Source organism: Hypanus sabinus, chromosome 14 (genome assembly GCF_030144855.1).
Source record: "Hypanus sabinus isolate sHypSab1 chromosome 14, sHypSab1.hap1, whole genome shotgun sequence".
In the NCBI taxonomy this organism is placed as follows: Eukaryota; Metazoa; Chordata; class Chondrichthyes; order Myliobatiformes; family Dasyatidae; genus Hypanus; species Hypanus sabinus.
In genome coordinates, this window is record NC_082719.1 from 49,430,171 (window position 1) to 49,456,496 (window position 26,326).

At 40.7% G+C, this 26,326-nt stretch overlaps 1 protein-coding gene across 2 annotated transcripts in view; it reads right to left on the reverse strand.

Moving 5' to 3' along the window:
- LOC132404723 (gamma-aminobutyric acid receptor subunit alpha-2) overlaps positions 1 to 26,326 on the reverse strand; it is a 176,960-nt gene that overhangs the window by 77,200 nt on the left and 73,434 nt on the right. For both annotated transcript variants that reach the window (XM_059989127.1, XM_059989128.1), the window contains one exon: positions 7,708 to 7,775. In XM_059989127.1, coding sequence (XP_059845110.1) covers positions 7,708 to 7,775 — 68 coding nt within the window. The remainder of the gene's footprint in view (positions 1 to 7,707; positions 7,776 to 26,326) is intronic.

The window sequence follows — 26,326 nt, forward strand, 5'->3', positions numbered from 1 at the left end:
ACTGGGCCTGCTGCATGCTAGAGAGAAAATGAGAGGCCCCACACAGCAGAGCAACCTATATCAAAACAGCACAGTAAAGGACAGACCTCTCCTCGCTCCTCATCCATGCCAACTCTCATGTCTATCTATGCTAATTCCATTTGTCTCCCTGTATGGAGTCCATGGACCCCTGGGTTAATGGTAGGGGTCCATGACATAAAAAATGCTGGGAACCCCTGATCTGCATCTTTCCCACCCAGTATCTATCCATGTGGCTCTTAAGCTGCATCTGTCTCCTCTAGGAGTTCTTTCTAGATATTCATCACCTTCATTGAAAACAGCTTAAGTAGCTCTCCAATCCCCTTTAAATTTCTTCCCTCTCACATTAGACCTGTGCCCTCTAGCTCCCAACTTCCTTTAGGACAGCACAGTGCACGAATGAGAAAAGAGACTCCCATTCTTCTCAATAATGCTCAACCAGCAGCCTGAAATTCCAGTACACGTTTTACTGTGCTTCTAACAAAGCACTGGATTATTTTGAAATGTTTAGAAATTCACTAACATTTGATACAATTTATTACGAAATCATGCCACTACTTCATTAGTTGTGCGTCATATTTGTTGAGTAATTTAAATTTTATGTAACCATAAGTTAAATTTTATAATGCATTAAGCATGTTTCAGTGGCATACAATATTTTGGTTACAATAACACTTGACTAAAACTAAATTGCATTATTATTGAATGATACTAGAATTAATTAGAATTGAGGACAGATGGAAATGTAGAGCTAGAAAGCAAACAATAAATTTTCTTTCTTTTATCTATAAACGATAACATTTTTCCCTATCACTGTTCCCATTACTCTTGTTCAGTGTTTGAACAGATCCATTTGACATCAATTATTTGATTAATGTTGTTGAATTAGTTTCCTGGTTATAAGATACACAGACAGTTTGTCCGTTGGTATTCTCCACTTATCATATTTCTGTTTCATTGTCACGGAGGAAATGTTACCCTACAGGATAACACATGGAAGATCATAACTTGTCAAAGGGCAGTCAGTATTGATTCAGGAAAAGAATGTCTTATTCAATTATTTGCTGGCAGTTGCTTCAAAATATGGCTGAAATAGTGAACAAAGGAAATAATATTGATATTACATAATTGTAAAATTTACCTGGAACTATTGTAGATACTTTAGCCAATCATCATCCACATAACAGCTGGTTGCACTCAAAAATTCCTCAGCCTTCATTCTTACAAAACGAGCAGCTTCAAGGAGAATTGAGCTGGGAACTGAGAGTTCAGCAGCCCAGCCTGCATCAGGTGCATATGCTGCGCTTGATGAGATATACATGAGAAATTAATCTTATCCACAATGGGATAAACCACAACATGGCTGGACTGGCAGAGCCACATTGTGATTTCCAGAGATCGATCTGGTAGCAGTCAGTTCAGAGCAATTAATGTACAAACTGCTAAAGGTATGGTGAGCCAGAACCAACAACTCAGAACCTTTATGAATTCACATCCCATTGAAGTATGAATGTTCTTAGGAATTATTGGCTCGAGCCCAGAAGCCAAAAAGGAACAAACACCATGAAAGAAAGAATGCACATTATTTGAGTAAGCCTGGAGAATCTATGTTTTACCACCTGAAAGCATAGAATTTTAGGACAGTCATCTGATAAAGTAGGCAGAATAAGAAAAAAGGATTATGCCTTTTAATCTGCTCTTCCATTTATTGAAATCACAGATGACCTTTCACCTCAGCACCATTCTCCTGTACTATCCTCATATCCTATGATTACATTGATATCCTGACATTATGAAACTCTGCCTTGAACAAATCAGAAAGTGACACTCCACAGCTCTCCAAGCTGGGAATTCTGAAGATTCTGAATCAGAATCAGGTGTATTATTATAGAAATACGCCTTCAAGTTTGTTGTTTTGTAGCAGCAAGACATCAAAATTACTGTAAGTTACAAAAATCTAATCTGGACCTACAACACTTCCAAATTAGCACAGCAGTGTCCACACTTCTTGAGGAGATAAAGGCTTGCAAGGCTCCACGCCCCCATTCTAACAACTGAGAGTGCCCTGTCTGGGATGGAAACTGCAAGGAATCGGACTACAAGACCCTACAAAGGATAGTAAAAACTGCTCAGAAGATCACTGGGGTCTCCCTCTCCTCTTCACCTCCATTGTTACATTTAACGTGTGTGTTGTATATGAAGGGCCCCAGTATTTGTTGAGGATCCTTACCACCCATCCCACAATATTTTTGACCCACTACCATTGGGAAAGAGGTACGGGGCTAATGAATACCCTGCCACCATCAAGACCTCATTACTAGGACAGAAAACTTCTTAGAGTTTCCTGTTTACCCTTGCTGCACTTTGAATTATAATTTATTAATTTACTTGTGGTAATATTTTGTTTTATATGCTGTGTGTGATATATGTTTTGTGGGTGCACCGTAGTCCAGAGGAATGTTGTTTCATTTAATTGTATATACGTACAATTAGATAACAATAAATTTGAACTGAACTTGAAAACAAATTGCGCAAAGATGAGCAACACGGTAGTCGTTTTCATGGGTTCTTGAACCATTGAGAAATATGATGGCAGAGGGGAAGAAGCTGTTCCTAAAACATTGAGTAAGTGTCTTCAGGGTCTCAATCCTAATCTTTGGTTCTGAAATGCTCCCAATCTTTAACCCTCCTGCTACTTTAGAAGCTTCTTCCTTGATTTCTATGCTATTTATTTACTTCTATCAGCCATGGGTGGATTACAAACGGTATGTTGTTAAATTTACATGCTTTTGGCAAGTCCTGTCAACAGACTTCACACTTCTTCAGTTCTAACACCTTCTAACCATAATAGTTCATGCTTCTGTGACATAGCTCTGTTAGGCAGCACATAAGTGGACACGGACAGTAACGCATCAAGGAGAATGATGAAAGGTTTAATTTCGCAGTTTAAGCAAAAGATAGCTAAGAAGACAATGTCCCTACTAATTCTAGGGTGAGATAAAATAACATAGAAGAAGGCTGCCAGCAAACGTTTAATCTCTGTCATATGAAATGAAACCTGACAGATGGAAATCCAATACTTGGAGGCTAGGAGCTCAAGTCAGAGTTTCAGGACCCAGCATTTAATGGTGGAAGGGAAGAAAGAGATGAAATGGGTGGGATCAAGACCAAGGAAGACAAAGAGTTACTACGTGGGCAGCATCTGGAAGAATGCTCTCATAGATATGGCTGCCTTGGAAGATCAGAAAGTAGGCTGTGTTGGGAAAATCAGGAGACTATAATATTAGACCATAAGGCACAGGAGCAGAATTAGGCCATTTGGCCTATTGAGTCTCCCCCTCCATTTCATCATTACCGATCCATTTCCCTCCCAACTCCATTATCCTGCCTTTTCCCTATAACCTTACACGTCCTGACTCATAAAGAACCTATCAAACTCCACCTTAAATACACCCAGTTACCTTGCCTCCACAGCCACCTGTAGCAATGAATTCCTCAGCCATCTTTGACAATGTATCCCTTAGACCCACCACCCTCTAGCTAAAGAAATTCCTCATCTCACTTCTAAATGGGCATCCCCCTATTTTAAGGTGTGCCCTCTGGTCCTATACTCCACCACCAAAGAGAACATCCTCTTCACATGCACTCTATCAAGGCCTTACAACATTTGATAGGTTTCAATGAGATCCCCCTCATTCATCTAAATTCCAGTAAGCACTGGCCCAGAGGCTTCAATCATTGCTCATATGATAACCCTTTCATTCCCAGAATCATTCTCCTGAACCCTCGCCAATGTCAGTACACCCTTTCTTAAATTAGGGACCCAATACTGCTCACAATATCGTACTCCAAATGAGGCTACACCAATGCCTTAAAAACAAGGATGTAAAGTTGTGGCTGTATAGGTTCAAAGTTTGAAAATAAATTTTATTATTGAAGTAGATATATGTGTCCAAATACAACCCTGAGATTCATTTTGTTGCAGGCATACTCAATAAATCTATAGAATAATATCCATAACAGAATCAATGGACTGCCTAACTAGGACATTCAACCAGAGTGCAGAAAGCAATAAACTATGCAAATACAAAAAGAGTGAGTGAGTGACTAAGTAAATAAATAAATGCATAAATAAATAAACAAACAAACAAGCAAGCAATAAATATCAAGAACGTGGAATGAAGAGTCCATAGGTGGTAAAACATTTCAATAATGGGGCAAGTGAAGAGAGGTGAATTACCCCCTCTGGTTCAAGAGCCTGATGGTTGAGGGGCAGTAATTGTTCCTGAACCTGGTGGTGTGAGTCCTGAGATACCTTCTTGATAGCAGTAGTGAGAAGAGAACATGTCCTGGGTGGTTGGGTCCCTAATGATGAATGCTGCTTTCCTGCAACAGCATTTCATGGAGATTTGCTCAATGGTTGGGAGGGCCTTACCCTGATGAACTAGGCTGTATCCACTACTTTTTGTAGGATTTTCTGTTCAAGGGCATACCAGGTTGTGAATCAACCAGTCAATCTACTGTCCATTTCACAGCTATTGAAGTTTGTCAAAGTTTTAGATGTCATGTCGAAGCTCTGCAAACTCTGCCATGATTTCTTCATAATCGTACTTGCATGCTGGGCCCAGGACACCCCCCAAAATAATAACACCTAGGAATTTAAATTTGCTAACCCTCTTCACTTCTGATTCACTGTTGAGCACTGGCTCATGGACCTCTGGTTTCCTTCATCCTGAAGTCTATAATCAGCTCCTTGGTCTTGCTGACATTGAGTAAGACGTTGTTGTTCTGGCACTACTGAGCCAGGTTTTATATTCTAGTCCTCTTGAAATCAATGCTATCATTGTATTCATTTCCTCATCAACAACTCTAGCTGCAAATAACCTCAGATTTTTTTAATTTTTCTCCCCAGTTAGAAAATTGCCTATGCTTTTATTCCTTCTACCAAAGTACATAACCATACACTTCCCGACACTGTATTCCAACTACCACCTCTTTACCCATTCTCTGAATCTGTCAAAGACCTTCTGCGACCTGTTTCCTCAACACTATCTGCCCCTCCACCAATCTTTGAATCATCCACAAACCTGGCCACAAAGCCATTAATTTGATTTTACATACAATGTAAAATGAAGTAGTTGCAACACAGACCCCTGTGAAACACTACTAGTCACTGGCAGCCAATATGAAAAATGTCCTTTTATTTTCATTCTTTGCCCCCTGCCAATTAGTCAATAGTCTATCCATACTAGTATCTTTCATGTAATACCCTAGGCTCTTACCTTATTTAGCAGCCTCATGTGTGGCACCTTGTCAAAGACCTTCTTAAAATCCAAGCACACAACATCAGTAGATTCTTCTTTGTCTGCCCTGTTTATTTCTTCAAAAATTTCCAACAGACAAAATTTTCCCTTAAGGGAGCCATGCTGATTTTGGTCTATTTTGACATGTGCCTACAAGTACCCCAAAACCACTTCTGTAACAATCGCCTCCAACATCTTTCTAACCACTGAGGTTAGGCTAATTGGCCTATAATTTCCTTTCTTCTGCCTCCCTCCCTTCTTGAAGAGTGAGGTGCATTTGCAATATTCTAGACTTCCAGAACCATGAATATACTGAGTATTGAAAGATCGTTACTAATGCCTCCACAATCTCTTCAGCTACCTCTTTTAGAACCCTGGGGTGTAGACCATCAGGTCCAGGTGACGTATCTACCCTCAAACATTTTCAATTTCCCAAGCACCATCTCCTTAATAATAGTAATGCACTTACTTCTGCCCTTGACACTCTTGAACTTTCAGTATGCTATTAGTGTCTTGTACAGTGAAGACTGATGCAAAGTACTCATTCAATTCATCTGCCATTTTCCTATTTCTTTGTCCCCATAACCCAGCAGTCCAATATTTACTCTTGCCTCTCTTTTGCTCTTTATATTTCTGAAAAAAACTTTTGGTATCATTGGATAGCTTACCTTCATTGTTCGTCTTTCTCCCCTTATGGTTTTTTTAGTTGCCTTCTGGTCGCTTTTAAAAAAATGCCGTATCCTGTAACTTCCCACTAATGTCTGATATATTATATGCCCTCCCTTTTGCTTTTATGTTGGCTTAACTTCCCTTGTCAGCCGCTGTTGCATCACCCTGTCTTTCAAATACTTCCTCTTCTTTGGATGCATCTATCATGCGCATTCCAAATTGCTCCCAGAAACTCCAGCCATTCCTGCTCTGCTGTCATCCCTGATAGTGTCCCCTATCAACTTCTCTCCTATGCCTCTGCAATTCCCTTTACTCCAACACATCTGATTTTAGCTTCTCTGTCTCAAATTGCTGGGTGAATCCAACCATATTATGATCACTACTTCCTCGGGGTTCTTTTACATTAAGCTCCATAACAATATCCACTTTATTACACAACACTCCAAACAGAATTGTTGATCCCCTAAGTAGGCTCAACCACAAGCTCCTCCAAAAAGCCATCTCTCAGGCATTCCACAAATACTGTCCCTTGGAATCTAGCATCGTCTTGATTTTCCCAATCTATTTGCGTATTGAAACATTGCCTTTTTGACATGCTTTTTCAATTGCACTTTGTAGTTTGTAGCCCTCACCCTGGCTACTCTTTGGAGGTCAATAAATAATTCCCATCAGATTCTTCTTACCCTTGCAGTTTCTTAACTCTACCCACAAGGATTCTACATTTTCCAATCCTATGTCACCTCTTTCTAAAGATTTAATTTATTTTTTCACCAGCAGAGCCATTCCTCATCCTTTGCCTACCTGCCTGTTCTTTCGATAAACATTGGATAATAAGCTCCCAACTACAATGGTCTTTCAGCCATGACTCTGTGGTACCCACAAAGTCATACCTGCCAATCTCTAACTGCTGTAAGATCATGTACCTTACTAGGTACACTGCATGCATTCAAATATAACACCTTTAGTCTTGCATTTGTCACCCTTTTATACTGCAACCCAACCCACTGACTTCAATTTTACCCTATCATCTGACCGTCACACTACACACTACCTCTGCTTGTAAACCAACATTCCTATCCCTAGCCCTATCACTCTGGTTCCCATCTCCCTTGCCAAATTAGTTTAAACACCCCCCCCCCCCCAACAGTTGTAGAACCTGCCTGCAAGGATATTGGACCCTACGGGACCAGGTGTAGCCTATCCCTTTTGTACAGGTCATACCTTCCCCAGAAGAGATCCTAATGATCCATAAATCTGAACCCCTGCACCAGTTTCTCAGTCACACATTCATCTGCCAAATCTTCCTATTCTTGCCCACACTGGCATGTGGCACAGGCAGCAATCCAGAGATGGTTACCCTGGAGGTCCTGCTTTTCAAGCTTTCTACCTAGTTCTCTAAATTCTCACTTTTCTCCTCCTCTCTTTTCTTTTCTCCTAATTGGGTAGTCAAATGTACTATAGAAGACAGTGCAAGGGAAAAGTATCTGGCCCAGTACCGGTTATGGGCCATTTGTGGCGTCAGGTAAATCATCAAGTATTATGGAATCTTGTTTAAGATCTGGGGTCGACAGAAAGAATGGTGACTCTATTACCCGGGAAGTGCCTATTGAAAGTTATTCCTTGGATAATGTGGGGTCTATTTCTTTCATTGTTCAGGGTTACAGTCACTGAGTGCACAATTAATATGCCTAAGTTTTAAAAATGCATTCCTACTTACCATGTCGGTGTCTGAAACAGGTCCAAAGCTGGTTACGTAGATGTCTGTCTTCACTTCCGTTATTCTCTCTAATAATATAAAAGAAACACAATATTTTTCAACGACAAACAAATTCTGATCATTTTCCTTCTATCAAGCATAAAAAGTTTACAACTTGAAGTTCTGGTAAAAGCGATCTTTTCAGTGCTATTCCTATTATGTTTTGTTACATTTTTCCAGCTTCATGTTTTATTTTATATTGTTCAAGGCATAAATAATTCTGGGAAATTAGAAAGAATGCAAATGAAGGAACTGTTGATAACCTGAAAACATTAATAACAGACTGAGCATCTGCCCCACACTTCAGCCTGCATTCATTACAAAGGATTTAATAGTAATTCTCAGAAGTACATTGCTTTAGGACATCTGAGGCCACAACAGATGATTTAACAACACATTTCCAAAAGTACATAAATAACTACTCTTACTTGAAATACAGCATATTACTGCCACATGCAAGTGATGCACCGACATACATTCGCACAAACATTCTCTTCTCAATTCTACATCTAACCTTTTTAAATAAAGAAAACATTGGCAAATCGATAACGATCTGTACACCAACTATCAGAATCAGGTTTAACGTCACTGACATATATCGTGAAATTTGTTGTTTTGCGGTAGCAGTACAGGCAAGACATAAAAGATGTAACGAGGTCTGTCGTTGAGCGGTCTCGGTGGAAGTCTATGCTGGAGTAATGGTGAGCAGACTACTGGTCAATTCCTTAGCAACACAGACAAAATGCTGGAGGAGTTCAGCAGGTCACACAACATCTATGGAAATAAATAAACAATCGATATTTGGGGCTGAGACCCTTCATCAGGACTGAGAAGGGGGAAAATGCCAGAATGAAAGGGTTGGGGGAGGGGAAGGAGGCCAGCTGGAAGGTGATAGGTGAAGCCAGGTGGGTGGGAAGGTACAGGGCTGGAAAAGAATAAATCTGATAGGACAGGAGAGAGGAACGTAGAAGAAAAGGAAGGAGGAGAAGAAGTGATAGGCAGGAGAGAAGAGGTAAAGAGGCGATAGGCCAGAGTGGGGACTACAGGGAGGGTGAGGGTATATTTTTTAACCAGAAAGAGAAATCAATTTCTTTCTGTTCCTTCCGGGCATGTATTAATTATAAGGGATCTATTCTTATGCATAATAATACAAAGTGTTGATTAAAACTTTCAACTTGTTATTGAAATTTTGTAACTTTTACATAAATTCTTGTATTTTTACTATTTTACTGAAATGCGTAATTATCTAAAGGAGTCATATTTTAATGAGTGAAGCACCAGACCTGACAGAAATTGCACAGAACCAGAATATGATTTCAAATTCTTAGAGTCCTAGATAAAGATTATTTGCCTACAAAGGATATGGGAAGGAAGAAATTAAATAAATGTCCCTCAGAAATTTTCCCGAAACAGTGAGCAGTCCTGCTGAAGAGTCTTGGCCCAAAACGTCAACTGTAGTCTTTTTGATAGATGCTGCCTGGCCTACTGAGTTCCTCCAGCATTTTGTGTGTTGCTCACCTTATCTGCTATCTAGGGTTGCATCAGGTCAGCTCCAGGGATGAAGCGAACAGAAGGATGAGCCAAGTCCTGCTTCACGTCTGCAGACACAGCCTCCTCCTAGTCAGAATGTGCTTCTAGCTGTCTAATAACATCATCAGCAATGTCCTGGGAATTCCTGGCTGCACTATAATATCCTCCATTGGTTTATCAGAAAACTGTAATGTTCCACATTAACCAAGAAAACAACATGAAGATGAGATCAACATCAACATGAGGAAAAGATTCTGGACTACTGTCCTACATCCAAGGCAGAGGACAGCATTCTGCCCCCAGAGGCACTGTTCATTTCATATGCAGTTTGTTTTGTACAAACATCACTTCCTGCTTGTAAACTTTTTTTTTTACATCAACTGCTGCGTGGACTAATTCAGATTTCAACTTGAAGCACACGTGGTAGAAAAACATCCATCTCCATCCACTCTTTATTTGCCCTCGAAACAGCAGCATCAGAGAGTCTTAAGCTTTCTTAATATTGGTAAACATTTAGTAGATGCAACATGCTGGAGGAACTCCAAAGTTCAGGCAGCATCCATGGAAATACACAAACAGTCGACATTTCATGCAGAGACCCTTCATTAGGATTGGAAAGTAATGGGAAAGACATCAGAATAAAAATTGGGGAGAGGAGAAGGAGGATAGCTAGAAGGTGATAGGTGGTCAGGTGGGTGGGAAAGAGAAAGAACTGAAGATGAAAGAATCTGATAGGAGAGGACAGTGGACCATAGGAGAAAGGGAAGGAGGTGGTGCACCGGGGGTGGGGGGGAATGATAAACAAGTGAAAAGTGGCAAGAGATCAGAGTGGGGCAGAGAAAAAGAGGGGAGAAGGAGAGACATTTTTTTTACCGGAAGGAGAATCCAATATTCATACCATCAGGTTGGAGTCTACCCAGATGGAATGTGAGGTGTTGCACCTCCACCTGAGGGTGGCCTCACCATGGCACAAGAGGTGGCTATGGCCCGACACGTTTAAACAGGAATCAAATTTAAAATATTGGACCACTGGGAAGTTCCGCTTGACAAAGCGTTTCCGGAATTTACAATGAGTCTCATCAGTGTAGAGGACGTACCCAATATAGAGGAGGGAGATGGACTTTGCAGGAAGTATTATATTTATTGAGCATTGCTATTAAGTCTACAGCATAGCTATAGAATATTACATGTGCATATTACCTTGTTTAATGCTAATTGTGAGAACAATTGACAATATTAGTACATTCAGTAGCATGACGATTCTGTATTTAATTTAATATGTGTTTTACTTTCTGCAGGTTCAGAAAATATTCTCATAAGAACCCTGAAGAAAGATCCTGGCTGGGGTGATTTCTGAGAGGGTGTTTAACTCCCTGCCTAGCTTTGTACACAACACATTGAGAGGGTAGTAGAGACAGAACAGCAGAAGTGCTCACTCATTGGTCATGCCCAAGTTTTGATGCATGGGATTCAGATGAGGGATAGTGTATAGAAGACCACCAAGGATTATGTAGAATGAAATACAGGCTGCATTAAGAATTCTTCAGGAAATTCTGCATACTATGTTAGGATGCCTAGTGAATCACACAACCCTGTATCCAATATCCCAGCTGCAATTTAAAGAGTGAAAAGATACGTTTTGAGCATAGCAGCCCTGGCTCGTTTCTTTCAGACACTGGTGGACTGAATGAAGTTTCATGATCTGATGCTGAAGTTACAGCTTCCAGCATAGCCACTGTATGACTGAGATGAGGTTGTGGTTCAAGGAATCACCCTCAGATAGCTTTAAAACAATTTCTATGGATCCAACATTGTGCATTACAGGATCCTATAGTAAATTAACTACAAATAAAAACAATGGAAACACAGTACAATACTTTGAGTACAGCTCTTTCAGAATCAGTTTTAATATCATTGGCATATGTTGTGAAATCTGATAACTTCACGGTAGCAGTACAATGCAATACACAATATTAAAAAATCTGAATTACAGTAAGTGTATCAGTTAGTTAAATCGTGCAAAAACAGAAATACAAACGTAGTGAGGTAGTGTTCATGGTTTCAATACTCATTCAGAAATTGGATGGCAGAGGGAAAGAAGTAGTTCCTAAATCACTCAGTGTATGTTCACAAGAAGAGGGCATGTTCTGGATGGTGAGGGTCCTTAAGGATGGACGCCGCCTTTATGAGGCACCACTCAAGTGTCCTGAATACCACAGAGGCTAGTGCCCGTGATGAAGCTGACTAATTCTATAGCTTACTATGATCCTGAGCAGTAGCCCCCACCCCCCACCCATACCAGATGCTGATGCGGCCAGTCAGAATGCTCTCCATGGTTCATCTGTAGAAAATTTCAATTCTTTTAAGTGATATTCTAAATCTCCTCAAACTCCTAATGAAATATAACTGCTGTCTTGCCTTCTTTATAGCTGCATTGATACGATGGGACCTGGTTAGGTTTTCAGAGATATTAACACCCAGGAATTTGAAATTGCTCACTCTCCCAGGTGTTAGAATCTCTGAGGACCTTTCATTAGGACATGTTTCCTAACTCATTTCTCTCTTTACTTCCTCCAGCTCATCAGCTATTCACTGTGGCAAAACCCTCTAGAGGATTTTGCAGAGTACAGCTAACCACACAAATGTGAAGACCCAATCTGCGAAGCCCTACAGTATACCTCCCAACAGTTCACTATAAGCATCACTTTAGGAAATAGAACATTAGGGCTGGACTCCTCACGTACAGCATGATGGCTTCCTTACGCTGCCTGCGCACGCACTCTCGTACACCAGTCATAACCTTGTTATAAGATCACTCCTGCTTCCCAATAAGCAGCCTTTGGTTTTCCATGGAGCTCAAATGCAACCGGAGCAATAAACTCAGAACTTAGGAATTGTAACTACAGCTAGGATATTGGACAGATCGATTTTGGGAAGTTAAAACAGGCCAGGATATAAATATTAAATGTCAAGGACCAGGGGAGAGTTATTGAACAGCAATTCCTTGGGGTACAATCACATTAATAGCTTCCCGAAAGTGGCAACAAAGTGAAGACAGTTTTAAAGAATGCATGTTATCTGCTTGAATTCATCAGCCGAGGTAATGAATATTGAAGATGGAACATCATGTTAGTTGTACAAATCATTAGTTAGGCGCAGTTGGACTTTCATGTGCAGTTCTGGTGACTATACTGTAGGAACACTCGGATTACTCGGATACTCGAAAACCATAGGTCAGCAACCTGAAAAAGCCCCCTTTATACCATTCTCTATCTCCTGCCTGTCAGCCAATCTTCTGTACATTCTAGTATCTTTCCTACAAGTAGAGTAGGCTCTTGATTAGAAGCCTCGTGTGGCACCTTATCAAAGAACTTTGGAATTCATTGCCACAGACAACTGTGGAGGGCAGGCTATTGGTATACTTAAAGTGGACGTTGATAGGCTCTTGTTTAGTAAGGGTTTCAATGGTAATGGGAAAAAGGCAGGAGAATGGGGTTGAGAGGGATAATAAATCAGCAGTAATTGAATGGCAGAGTGGACTCAATATGCCGAATAGCCTAATTCTGATTCTGGATTATGGCCTTATGAAGGACAATGAAGAAGTCAGGGACTGCTAGAAGAAGCACTTTGGGAACTCCTCTTTGGAGACTTTGTCCTTGATATGAGTGTACTGTGCCACCTCTAAAGCAACATTCAGTATGCCTGCTGAAGTTCTAAAACATACCACAGAACAACTCCTGATATTTCATACAAGTGTGAGGTGATGGGTTTTGGGAAGTGTAACATAGACCTTGAATGGAAGGTTCCTAGGAAGTACCGAGTCATAGAAGGACCTTGGTGTACAAGTCCAAGGGCCACTGAAAACAGTAGCACAGGTAGATAAGCTCGGAAGAGGCATATGGTTGCTGGAAATCATCAGCCAGGCATAAAACATGAGCATGTATAGAAAATTGCTTATACCACAATAAGAGTATTGTGTACCGTTCTGTTTGCATAAAGAGAATGCTACTTGGGATGGAACCTTTCAGTTATGAACAGAAATTGAGAGGTGACCTAATAGAGGTATACAAAATTATGAAGGGCATAAATAGAATGGCTAATGAGAAACCTGTTCCTATAATGGAAACTTGTTTACATGCAAAGAGCTACTGTGAAGAATCTTTGCAAGGAATTTGCTCCCATTTTGCATCTCTTTATGATGATATGTAAGTCACAATTCTGATACTAACCGTGTAGTGCAGACTGTGGTCAGGTTGAAGCAATATAATTTGTTCCAACTCTCTTGATCTTTCTAGCTGCAGTATTGTATCTCACCTCCAGTATGCTTTACTTGGGTGGAATTAATATGCTGGATATATTTTGCAAATCCAAAAGAGAGCTCTTCAGCACTCAGAATCTGCAGAACTGAATTGGAAGCTCGAACCAAATGGCTTTTTGAAGCAGAGGGAAAGACAAACAAAACTAAGAATGTATCTAAGTTTTTGGGAAAGTGTGCATAAAAATAGCAGGAATTTTAGAAAATGTTGAACTATTGCATGTGTTTTTTAAAGGTGTAGGTACTAAACTTTGGGAAGAAGCATTGATGGAAAAAGACAGAAGTTGGTCAGCTGCTCCATGTATCGCAATCTGACACAAAAGCAAACTTGACAAGGGAATGATAAAATGGATAGAAGCTTTTGAACATGTGCCTAACCTTTGCTGAGATTATAAATATCATTTCCATATATGTATTACATAAATTTTTTATGCTCTCTGTGAAAAAATAAATTTAAAAAGTTAACAAAAACCCACACTCAACAATTCAGAAACAACTTCTTCAACTCCACCATCAGATTTATGAATATTCAATGAACACTACCTGGGTTTTTGAACTACTTATTTATTTTGTACTTTATAGTAACTTTATGTCTTTGAAAACAACAAATTTTGCATCATCTAAGTGATAATAACATTGATTCTGATTCTCTTTAGGATTTCTGGCTATTTGTTGTTTCAGCTCTAAAATCTGAATTTGCATAGAATGTGTTTTAATAAAAATTTCCATTAGGCTGCATTGCTCCTCGCTGATAGATAGCGAACACAAGAAAATCTACAGATGCTGGAAATCCAAGCACCACACACAAAATGCTGGAGGAACTCAGCAGGCCAGACAGCATCTATAGAAAGGAGTAAACAGTCTACGTTTTGGGCCGAGACCCTTCATCAGGACTGGAAAGGAAGAGGGAAAAGTCAGAATAAGAAGGTGGGGGAGGGAGGAAGAAGCAGAAGGTGGCAGGTGATAGGTACAACCATGAGAATGGGAGGTAAAGAGCTGGGAAATTACTTGATGAAAGAGATAAAGGGCTGAAGAAGGGTGAATCTGATACGAGAGGACAGAAAGCCATGGAAGAAAGGGAAGGGGGAGGAGCACCAGAGGGAGGTGATGTGCAGGTAAGGAGATAAGGTGAGAAAGGTAAAAGGGGATGGTGAATGGTGAAGGAGAGGAGGCAGTGGCAATTACTGGAAGTTCAAGAAGCTAGAGGTTACCTAGATGGAATATAAGGTGTTGCTCCTCCAACCAGAGTGTGATCTCATCACAGCAGTAGAGGTGGTCATGGACTGGCATGTCAGAATAGGAAGTAGGATTGAAATAGATTTTTCACTGGTAGATCCCTCTTTTTGTGGTGGACCGAGCGAAGGTGCTTGGTGAAATGGTCTTCCAATTTACGTCGGCTCTCCCAGATACACAGGAAGCTACAGGAGCAATGATTACAATAGATGACCGCAACAGACGTGTCCCCTCACCTTGAAGGACTATTTGGGGTCCTGAATGGTAGTGAGGGAGGACATGTAGAGCAGGTGTGGCACTTGTTCCACTTGCAAGGATAAGTGCCAGGAGGGAGATCAGTGGGGAGGGACGAATGGACAAGGGAGTCGTTTAGGGAGCGATCATTGCAGAAACAGAATGTGGAGAGAAGTGAAAGATCTGCTTGGTGGTGAGATCCCTCTGGAGATGGTGGAAGTTACGGAGAATTATGTCCTGGACACGGAAGCTAGTGAGGTAGTGGGTGAGGACAAGATGAACCCTATCCCTGGTGTGGCAGTGGGAGATGTGTGCGAATTGAAAGAGATGCAGGTGAGAGCAGCATTGATGGTGGAAAAAGGAAAGCCTCCTTCTTTGAAGGAGGAATATACCTCAGGAAAATCTCATCCTAAGAGCGGATGCAGTGGAAATGGAGGAACTGAGAGAAGGGAATGGCATTTTTACAAAGGAGAAAATGGAAAGAGGTATAGTCTAGATAGATGTGAGAGTCAGTGGGTTTATCAAAGATATCAGTTCATAGACTGTCTCCAAAATTTGAAACAGAGATTGAAAAAGGTGCAGAAGGCATCAGAAATGGACCAAGTAAATTTGAGGGTGGAAGTTGGAGGCAAACTGGATGAAGTCGATGAGCTCAGCTGGAAACAGCACCAATGCATTCATTGATGTAGCACAGGAAGAGTTGGGGAGCGATGCCAGTGTAGGCTTGGAACATGGATTGTTCCATGTAGCCGATGAAAGTCAAGCTTAGCTGGGACCTATGTGAATCCCCATGGCTACACCTTGAATTTGAAGGGAGTGGGAGGAGCCGAAGGAGAAATTATTGAGGGCAAGGACCATTTCCATCTACCAGATTGTGCTTCTTCATTCTCGCCCCCACCTTTTATTACACTGGCTCTCCTCTTCTATTTTAGTCCACGTTTCAGCTCGAAACATTGACTGTTTACTTTTTTCCCCCATCGATGCTGCCTGGCCTGCTGAGTTCCTTCAGCATTTTGTATGTGTTGCTACCCGATAGCTTAATTTTTCCATATTAACAAATTATGTCTTCCATTTCACATTTTCTGAAGTTATTTCAGAAATAAAAGGGAAGTTAATACCTTGTGTGTATACTGGAGGAATGAAGTAATTAAAAAGAAAGTCTTTTTTTAAAACCTAGGGACAAACAACGATGCAGTGCAGGCCTTATATAAAAGGTTTCCTGTGCACCCAGGCCTCACGGAAATCATATTAAAGCCCATACCCAAATAGTGAAGAAAATGAAAAATTCCTCTACAGCTCAACTCTCTCAGTCACCTGTTAATTATTAAGTATTTTCTGGAAGAAAATCACTTGCACTGCTTGGAATCTGAAATGTGCACCTGATGGAATTATTCTAATTTTATTATGAAAATGTGTAGCACATTTTCAGTCAACCTCACATCAACTAATAGCTTTCTCAAACTATGGACAAATTTAAGGTTATCTGTCAGGTAGTCCACTGAGGAGAATACAGAGCCTGACTGAAATTCTATTAGAATATTTAGATTGAGCATATCTTTGTTCAATCCAGTGGGTGACCTGAGCTTACTGCCACTTTAATTCAAAATCCCACTCAGACCTTTCTCACTGTAGCTTCCTTACTACTGTAAGGAAACGTGATGAACATCAGATCATACATAATGTATTGGTGAGAATTAGCATGCTGAAATTGAAAAGTTCTCCACCTTTAAAGTGCTGGTTTCATAGAAAATCATAGCGTTAAACAGCTTGTAAACATGCCTCTTGATCCAGTGCATCCACGTCAACCAGAATGCTAATCCCATTTGCCTGAGTTTGGCCCATATCCCTTCAAAGCTTTCTTATCCATGTACCTGTGCACATGTATTTTAAACACTGTTATTGTGCCTATACCAAATCCTCTGGTATCTCATTCAATGTATGAAAGAACTACTTACCCCTCAGATCCCTGTTAAATCTGTCCCCACTCAGCTTAAATCTATTCCTTCTAATTTTAGTTCTGTTCCCCCTACCCTTGAAGTAAAACTGACTGTTTATTATATCTACGCCCTTCATAAATTTTATAAACCTCTAGAAGGTTGCCCCTCTGCCGCCTTCATTCCAGGGAAAACAGTCCTAACCTATCCAACCTCCTCTTATTCAAAAAACTCTCAGTTCAGGCCATACTCCTGTGCATCTTTTCTGCAATCTGTGAGCCTTAATCAGGGTGTTCCTACAGTATAGTCACCAGAACTGCACATGAAAGTCCAACTGCGCCTAACTAATGATTTGTACAACATCGATTTGTTGTGGTAACATTTCTGTTGCTGCCACCACTTTGGGATGTAGCAGACGTAACTAAGGTAGTGGTTGCTCTGGCCTTCATCACAGCACTGATGATACAGATAACCCTGCATTCTCTCAGTCGACAATGACGTAATCTAACAGGTGCATTGAGAGTTGGCACAAAGGTCTGGTCTTTGGTCATGATAGAAATGCCTATCAGATGGATGATCAATTTACCTTCATTGAATGTTAAATTTGTTTCAATATTTCAGTAATCCATCCAGAGCACAGTGGGAGTCTGCATATTATTAGCATTGTATCAGAATTCTGCCAACAGAATATGGGTTGTATAAAGTTTAAACAACACAATTATGCTTAGGAACAACGGTCAAGGCCATTTTCAAGGGAAGCCATTATGGAAAGATGTAAAAGCTTGAGATAGCAAAAGGATCAATGCAGCTGAAAAATGCTGGGAACGAGAAACTGGAAACTTGGACTAAAGCCAATGGGCCAGAGAATGCTGCAGAAGTGAATATTTTAATTAACGGAGGAAATTTTGATAAGGTGACGAGGGAAATATTAATTCCCATGGTTGGGGAATCAGTAATTAGAAACTATAAACAGACTGCGAGAATAACTGGAAGAAATTTTTCATGCCAAGAAATGTGTGAGTACGCTGTCTCATGAGTAGTTCAGCAAGGAATCGTAGATAAGGAGAATTAGATCTTATCTGAAAAAAGGCAAATGCAGATGGCTCGCTGGGAGGTAAACAAAGTGCAGCTGGATGAAATGATCCACCAAGATTCAATGATCCTAATTAAATACCAATCCTCAAATCATAACATTATAGGATTGGTTTTATATTTATATTATATTTGTTCACTGAGCTCTTTATGCTGTGTATTTTATATTCTGCATTGGAGCCAGAGATTTATTCTCTTTTCACTAGTGCGCACTGAAGAATGACAATGAACAATCTTGAATCTTGTAACTTTACCGGTTCTACTAATGATGGAATGAATATTCATTAGAAATGCCTTTGTTATCACTGAAATGACAGTTAAAATAATGTTGGCATGGATATCCATTTGCATTAGCAAGATTTTTATTTTTAAGAATGCACTGTGGATATTCTTCAGTGTGCATTTTTAATCATAACATTACAGTGAATCATATGCCATTTTTAACATTGAATTACATGGATAAACTCTTCTTGGGGCTCCAGCCTGGTACACATATTGATTATAATTGATGGTTCAATGACAAACTCTGACATCTTTATCCCAGATGAAGGTGGGAGAGTTTGCTATTGAAACATCGGTTATAATCAATACCTGTATCTGGCCAGAAGCCAGAGTTCATTTGTCATATTCACCAAGAAAGCATTGGATCCTTTTCTATTGAATTGAATGATTCTTGCATAATCCCAAAGCACATAGTGGTGATGTCAATCCTTGTTCATGTTGCTGTTTTGTTGGGATCTAGATAGATAGATAGATACTTTATTGATCCCAAAGGAAATTACAGTGACACAGTAGCATTGCAAGTACATAAATATAAATATTAGAAGAGAAGTAGAAAAAATAAAAAATAAGTTACCACAAACAGTCTACCAGGAGGGTTTAATCAATTTCCTGGCTGTAGGTTGACTCATTATAGAGTCTAATGGCCAAGGGTAACAATGACTTCATGTAGCACTCTTTGAACAGCATAGTTGTCTTAGGCTACGTCCACACTACGCCGGATAAATCTGTAACCGAAGCTTTTTCTCTTTGTTTTTACCCTCCATCCACACTAAAACGGTGTTTTTGTCCCCTGAAACCAGAGTTTTTCAGAAACGCTTTCCAGGGTGGGTATTTTTGAAAGCACTGCTTGGGCAGATCAGTGTGGACGGAGTAACCGGAGACTTGAAAATGCTGTCAGATGGCAGCGTTTTATTTCATTGTTTTCTTGAATGCAACCTAACAATTTCAGAACAGACAGCAATGAGACTGAAGCCAGAAGAATTAGAAATGTACTCACTAAATACTTTGACCTGTAACTTACTGAATAAATAAGTATACTGTACTCCCTTTGCCCTGTTTTCTGTCCTTGCTCGTATGAAGGTGGTTTATCCATTTATGCAAGTACTTCTCTGACAATAGATGTGTAACAGCCTAATGTAACATTGTATGGAAATACAAGATAACACTGTTGCAGAAATGTTTTATACATTTAACAAGGTGCTTTATTAATGCAACAGAGTTAATCAGTTTCTCAATGATCGTCGTCAGCCGGGTCATACAGTCCGTGAATTCCCTGTTGGTTGTCTCCATATGCTCCAGTACTTGTTTTTTTTTTGAGTTTTAAGTTCTCCCACGTGACAGCCAACAGCTGTCCGTCGTTTTTTAAGTTTTTCTCGTCTGTAACTACACAAACGCACACTTTTACGTCGAGATTCGACACCAAACATGTTGCTTGTTTTCGGTGGATGTGTCCTGCACACGCACAGCAGGAGGAGATTTGCCGAAATCTCCGTTTCAATGTGGATAGAGATATTTCACAAAACGAATAGTGTGGAAGCCTATCGTTTTTACGCGAATCCGGCATTTTCAAAATTATTCAGTCTAGTGTGGATGTAGCCTTAGTCTATTACTGACAGTGCTCCTCCCTTCAGCGAAGGGGGCATGCAGAGGGTGAGAAACGTTGTCCAGAAATGCCGGGATTTTCTGTAGGGTCTTTTGTTCAGCTTTCAGTGTGTCCAGTTTGACTCCTATAACAGAGCCAGCCTTTCTAATCAGTTTATTGAGCCTGCTGGCATCACCCATGTTGATGCCATTGCCTTAGCACACCACCGCATAGAAAATTGTATTGGTGACAACAGACTGGTAGAACATGTGAAGGAGAGGCCTGCATACGCCAAAGGATGTCAGTCTCCTCAGGAAGTAGAAGCAACTCTGGCCCTTCTTGTACACAGCCCCAGTGTTGATGCTTCACCCAAGTCTGTCATCCAGGTGCACATCCAGGTACTTGTAGGTCCTCATCACATCCACATCCTCACCACCAATAGTAACAAGGAACAATGCAGGCCTGGTCTTCCTAAAGTCCATCACCATCTTCTTTGTCTTACTGATGTTGAACTGCAGATGATTCAGCTTCCACCATTTGATCCACCACTGCACGTGTGGGGTACTCGGAGCAAATAAGCTCAGAGATTTAGGAACAAACATCATAATTGTGTTACTTAAGGAATAGTTAATTTTATACAAGTTTATTATGCTCAGCTGGGAAGCACATTGTTTCTGCCTAAGCCACAAGTATCTTCTCTGCCTATTGGCTCAAGTGGGGTACCACAGGATTTCCTGCATGACCAAGAACAGGTGAGAACTCTATAGTTTCTATGCCACTGCAGGAACAGAGGTAGTAGGGAGAGAAGGCCCTTGGAATGATAGGCCGATCTCCAGGCAGCACACTACCTCTACATGTTTGAGAACAAAGTAACGGGATGCTAACAATTTTACAAACACTAATCACTCTGACCTGCCATCTCATATAAATGCAAAGGCCTAGGTACTCATCTGCTAATGGACAACAAGTTCATTGCCAGTATAAGCTTTTAGCCTCCAGAAAATTGTGCTAATTTTATATCTCGTAGCTCACAGCCGTAGCTGTAGTCCGATACCTCATCTAGAATGTGATAGAGGCTCTCTTCTCTGACCAAACTCCTTTCCACTTCTATTTACAGTAAAGTACAGTGGGGGGGGGGGCAGAGGAGGTGGACACACAAATTTGTCTAGATGATGGGCTTCTGCAAGATGCTAGAGCTGAATAGTTACACCCAAGTAAATCCCAACTCTTTCTTGAATGGGTAAATTCACAATAGAATGCAATCAGATCCAAAATACCCTCATGATTAGTGCTATGCATTCCAATGCTCAAGTGTCTTTCAGTCTGAGGCAGCCCACTTGTGCCCACCTGTTCCCACCATACTTGAGGCTCCACGAATAAGGGTCAAAGGGTCTTGCGTTCCAAGGCAAGCCTCCTAAATTATGGTTCCTCAGTACAGGAGCTCCTGAAATTGAGGGTAAGAAAGACACAGGCTTACTAGTGAACTCATGACATGCTCATTATGGTATCATGCCACCTGGGTTGGGCAGTCACACAGCAAGGTTCTCCAGAGAGGGGCACTCATTTAACTGGCCTCAGCTGTATCTACCATAACCTTGTCACTTAGCTCTTGCCCCCTGCACAGAAAAAGGAAGAAGAAATGACGAAGCAAATGGCAATTAAAATAGACGCTTCCTGGAAGTTCACCATATTAGTTCAGTTAAGGACTTTAGTCCTTGAAATGTTGGTAAGTCCACACCCAGATACAGTAAACCCTTACAAACAATTGAAGTTAACTGTCACCACTGTGTAGAACTACTTCAGTGTTTCCCAATGACCATCTACAAAAGAGTCTGACCATTAACTTTTGTGCAAGTTACATAGCATACCACCCTGATATTATATATTCCACATTAAGTTAGGACAAACTACTTTTCACTGATATGGGAATCCCTTCACTCTGAGCGCTGCAGTGAGCTAACAATGCAGATTACCAACTCTGAAGTCCTTTAGGAATATCATCTTGCTAGCAATATCTACTTCCTTCTGGGGGGACACACAATTAAATGTATATCATTTTAGCTTTCTTTAATAGTCTGCTCTATTACGGAAAAACCTACACTCCTGATGACACTTTTCCCATTATTTCCCCTTTGCTGATCATTTCAGTTTCTGTTTGAGCACAAGTCAACAAGTCAAATCATACTGTAGAACAAACAAAGCAAAATTATAAAACAATTATCCTCTCACATATATGTCCATCCTTGTGCCCATCATACTTCTGTCATGCATTGCTGCCTCAGTGGAAGGTAGTTACTCATTTCAAAGTCAAAGTAAATTTATTATCACTGCATCTATGTCACCATAAACAACCCTGACACTTATTTTCTTGCAGGTATACACAATAGATCCATAATAGAATACCATTCATAATAGAATTAATCAAAGACCGCACCGACCTGCGCATTCAACCAGTGTGAAAAAGACAACAAACTGCAAATACCAAAAAGGAAGGAATAATAATAAGAAATAAATAAGAAATAACTATCCAGAAGATGAGATGATGAGTCCTTGAAAGTGAGTCCATAGGTTGTGGAAACATTTCAATGATGAAGTGACGTCGATTTTGGTTCAAGAGCCTGATGGTTCAGGAGTAATAACTATTCCTGAACGTGGTCGTGTGAGCTCTGAGACTCTGGTACCTTCTTCCTGATGGCAGCAGCGAGAAGAGAGCATGTCTTTGGTGGTGAGGGTCCCTAACGATGCTGATATCCTGCAACAACACTCCATGAAGATGTGCTCAATGGTTGGGAGGCCCCTACCGTGATGAACAGGGTGTATCCATTGCTTTTAGTAGGATTTTCCATTCAAGTGCATTGGTGTTTCCATACCAGGCTGTAATGCTGCCAGTCAATATACTTTCCACCACAGATCCATAGAAGTGTGTCAAAGTTTTAGATGTCATGCCAAATCTTTGCAGGTGGTTCTAAGGTTAACCACAAAATGGCATGGCTTTCAATGAAGCTGCTTCACCTTTAGTGGAAGCACCTAAATTCGCCTGATTTATGAACAATAAGAACATTGCAAGAGTGGTATTGCTTAAAGTATGACTGCTAGCATCCCAAGAGGACAGATGTATATTCCAAAAAGGTCATCTTCAGCTGTAGTATTATAGCCCAAATGCTGGTGTGCCACCACACTCAAAACACCAATTAACAACGGAAATGAAAGCCATGATGGCTTCTGCTTGTAGCTCAATGTAAGGCATCATCATCCATCCATCACATCATCAAGGCTTGGTTCTACAATCGCGAGTTGGTCAGCTCTTCCATTTTGGTAAGATTTAGATTCCTAGCAAACTCTATGTAACACTAGAGTAAGATACCCTCATACTCCATTTGATTTTCATTTTGCAATTGCTCTCAGGCAGACGCTACACATAGAACAGTGCAGCACAAGAACAGACCAATCAGCTCACAATGTTGTGCTGAACCATATAAATTAGTGAACAAATGGGTAACTAAACTAATCGCTTGTGCTTACCCAGTGTCCGTATCCTCCCATTTTCCTCACGTTCATGTGTCTATCTAAATATCTCTTAAAAGGCTCTCATGTTTCTGTCCCTAACATCACCCCAGGCAGCATATTCTAGATACTCTCCACTGTGTAAAAATTTGCCCTTCACGTCTCCTTTGAAATTACCTCCTTTCACCTTAAATGCATGCCGTCTAGTATCAGACATTTCAACACTAGGAACAAGATATTGTCTGTCTACTCAATCTATGCCTCTCATGATCTTATAAATATCTATTCGATCTCCTGTCAGCCTCTGCCCTCTCAAAAGAAAACAAACCAAGTTTATCCCACCTTACATGCCCTCTAAACCAGACAGCATATGGTAAAGTTGTTCTGCATCCTCACCAAAACCTCGACATCTTTCCTACAATGAGGCAACCTGAACTGAATGCAATACTTTAGATATGGCCTAACTAGAGTTTTATAAAGATGCAACATAACTTCCTGACTTTTGAACGCAATCCCTCTACTAATAAAGGCAAGTATGTTTAACCTCCCTAAGAACCTGCACAGCTGGACCCCAAAGTCCCTCTACACATCAATACTGTTAAGGGTCTTGCACATTCATTCTCATTCTCTTTTACATTTGATCTTTCAAGGTTCAATGTCACCAATTTTCATATCATCTGCAAAGTTACCAGCCCACCCATCTACATTTTCATCCAGGTCATTTATATACATCACAAATAGTACAGGTCCCAGTACAGATCCCCGAGGAACACCACTAATCACAGACCACCAGCTAGAATCAGTCACTTCAACCATCACTCTCTGATTTTGATGGAGAAGCCAGTTCTGAGTCCAAACAGCCAATTCACAACAGATTCCATACATCTTAATTTTCTGAATGAGCTTCTCGAGGGACCTTGCCAAAACTGTTACTAAATTGTAGACAACATCCACAACTCTACCTTCATCAATCATCCTCATCAAATAACTCAATCAAGTTAGTGAAACACGATCTGCCCACATAGAGCCATGCTGGCTCTCCCTAATTAGTCCGTGGTTTTCCAAATGCTCAGAAATCCTATTGAGAATTCTCTCCAGTAACTTTCTTATCACCAATGTGAGACTAACTAACTTGTAGTTTCCAGGTCCCACACTCTCTCTGTTTATTCTCTTGCTCCTGATATACATATAAAATGCCCTGGGATTCTCTTTAATCTTACTCATCAAGGCCAATCTGGCCTTTCCCAATTCCCCTTTTGAGTTCTTTTCTGGTTTCCTCAAGGGATCTGTTTTGATTCCAGTTTCCCAAGTTTTACATACGTCTTCCTTTTTCTTCTTGACTACATTCATCATGATATCCAATATTCTCTTATCTTTCCTTCTGACTGCAACACATCTGTCCTGCACTTTGTGCAGTTGGTCCTTAAACACCCTCCACATGTCGGATGTGACTTGCCCAAAAACAGGCATTCCTAATTAACTCCTTGTTCTTGCCTAATGTTATCATAATTTGCCCAGCTCCAATTTAATACTCTTTGGCGAGGTCTGTGCTCATCCTTATCTCTAGCTAACTTAAAACTTAAGGATTTGTGGTCAATGTTCCCTAACTGCTCACCCACAGAAAGTTCAGTCACCTGGCCAGGTTCATTACTCAACACCAGGTCCAGTATAGCCTCTTCTCTTCTTAAACTATCTACATATTGATTTAAAAAAAACCTCCTGGATGTACTTAACAATTCTGCCTATCCAAACCTCCTGCACTAATAAGGAAGGTCCTAGTTATAAAGAAGTTGAAATTCCTTGATAACATGTTGTTTCACACCTTTCCTTAATCTGCCTGCATATCTGTTCCTCACCATTTTTTGAGTTCTACCTAGGATGCAGCACTGGGCATAATCCAGAGATTACTACCTTGGAGGTCCTGCTTGGCAGCCTCTTTTCTATCTATCTATATTGTCTGTGCAGCACTTCTTCCCCCTTTTTACTCATGTCATTAATGTGAACATGCACCATGACCTCTGGCTGCTCACCTTCCCCCTTGAGAATATTCTGCAGCCGCTCTGAGACATCCTGGACTCTAGCACCTAGGAGGCACCATATCATCCTGGCACCACTTTCTCGGCCATAGAGTCTCCTGTCGGCCCCCCCCCCCCCCAACAATTGGGTCTCCTATCACGATCGCTCTCCTTGACTTTGGGCTTCCCTGCGGAGCCTCGGAGCTGGCTACTATGCCACTGCTTACCTTGCTGGCACAGTAGGCCATCACTCATCCCCCAAGTTCTATCTAAAAAGGTTCCCAGGGGAACCTTGCACTGACTGCTTTCTCCTCTTATTTTTCTGCTGGTCACCCATCTAATATCAGAAGTCTGCACTCCAGATGAGACTACTGCAGGAAAAGTTTCATCTAAAAGGTTTTCAGCCTTCTGGATAGCCCTGAGTACATTCAGCTCCAGTTCCTTGACCTTGTCAGTCTTTTCCTTTCAAACATTTCAAGGTACATCATATCAAACTTCATGGTTGATATACCATGATGTACCTTGAATCTTCAAAGTTGTTTTGACATACCATCTCTGGAGACTTCCAGGGCTGGCAGACATGGGAGTCAAATGCAAACAATGTTTAATTCAGTCTCCTTGTATAAGTTTGTTCTTCAATAATTAGAATGAAAAGGTTACAAAGGAATGGTCATAGTAAGAGGTCAAATGTAAGAGTGGGAATTTTAAGCTATCTGAATCAGAAAAGACTGAAAAGACTGGGTGGGGGTGTTAGAGAAGATCAGTGGGGTATATGGTCCCAGTATCATGACCACCAGCCGAAAGCTGGCAGAGGACCTCACAAATGCCAGCATATTTTCCTAATTCTACTTAGTATCTC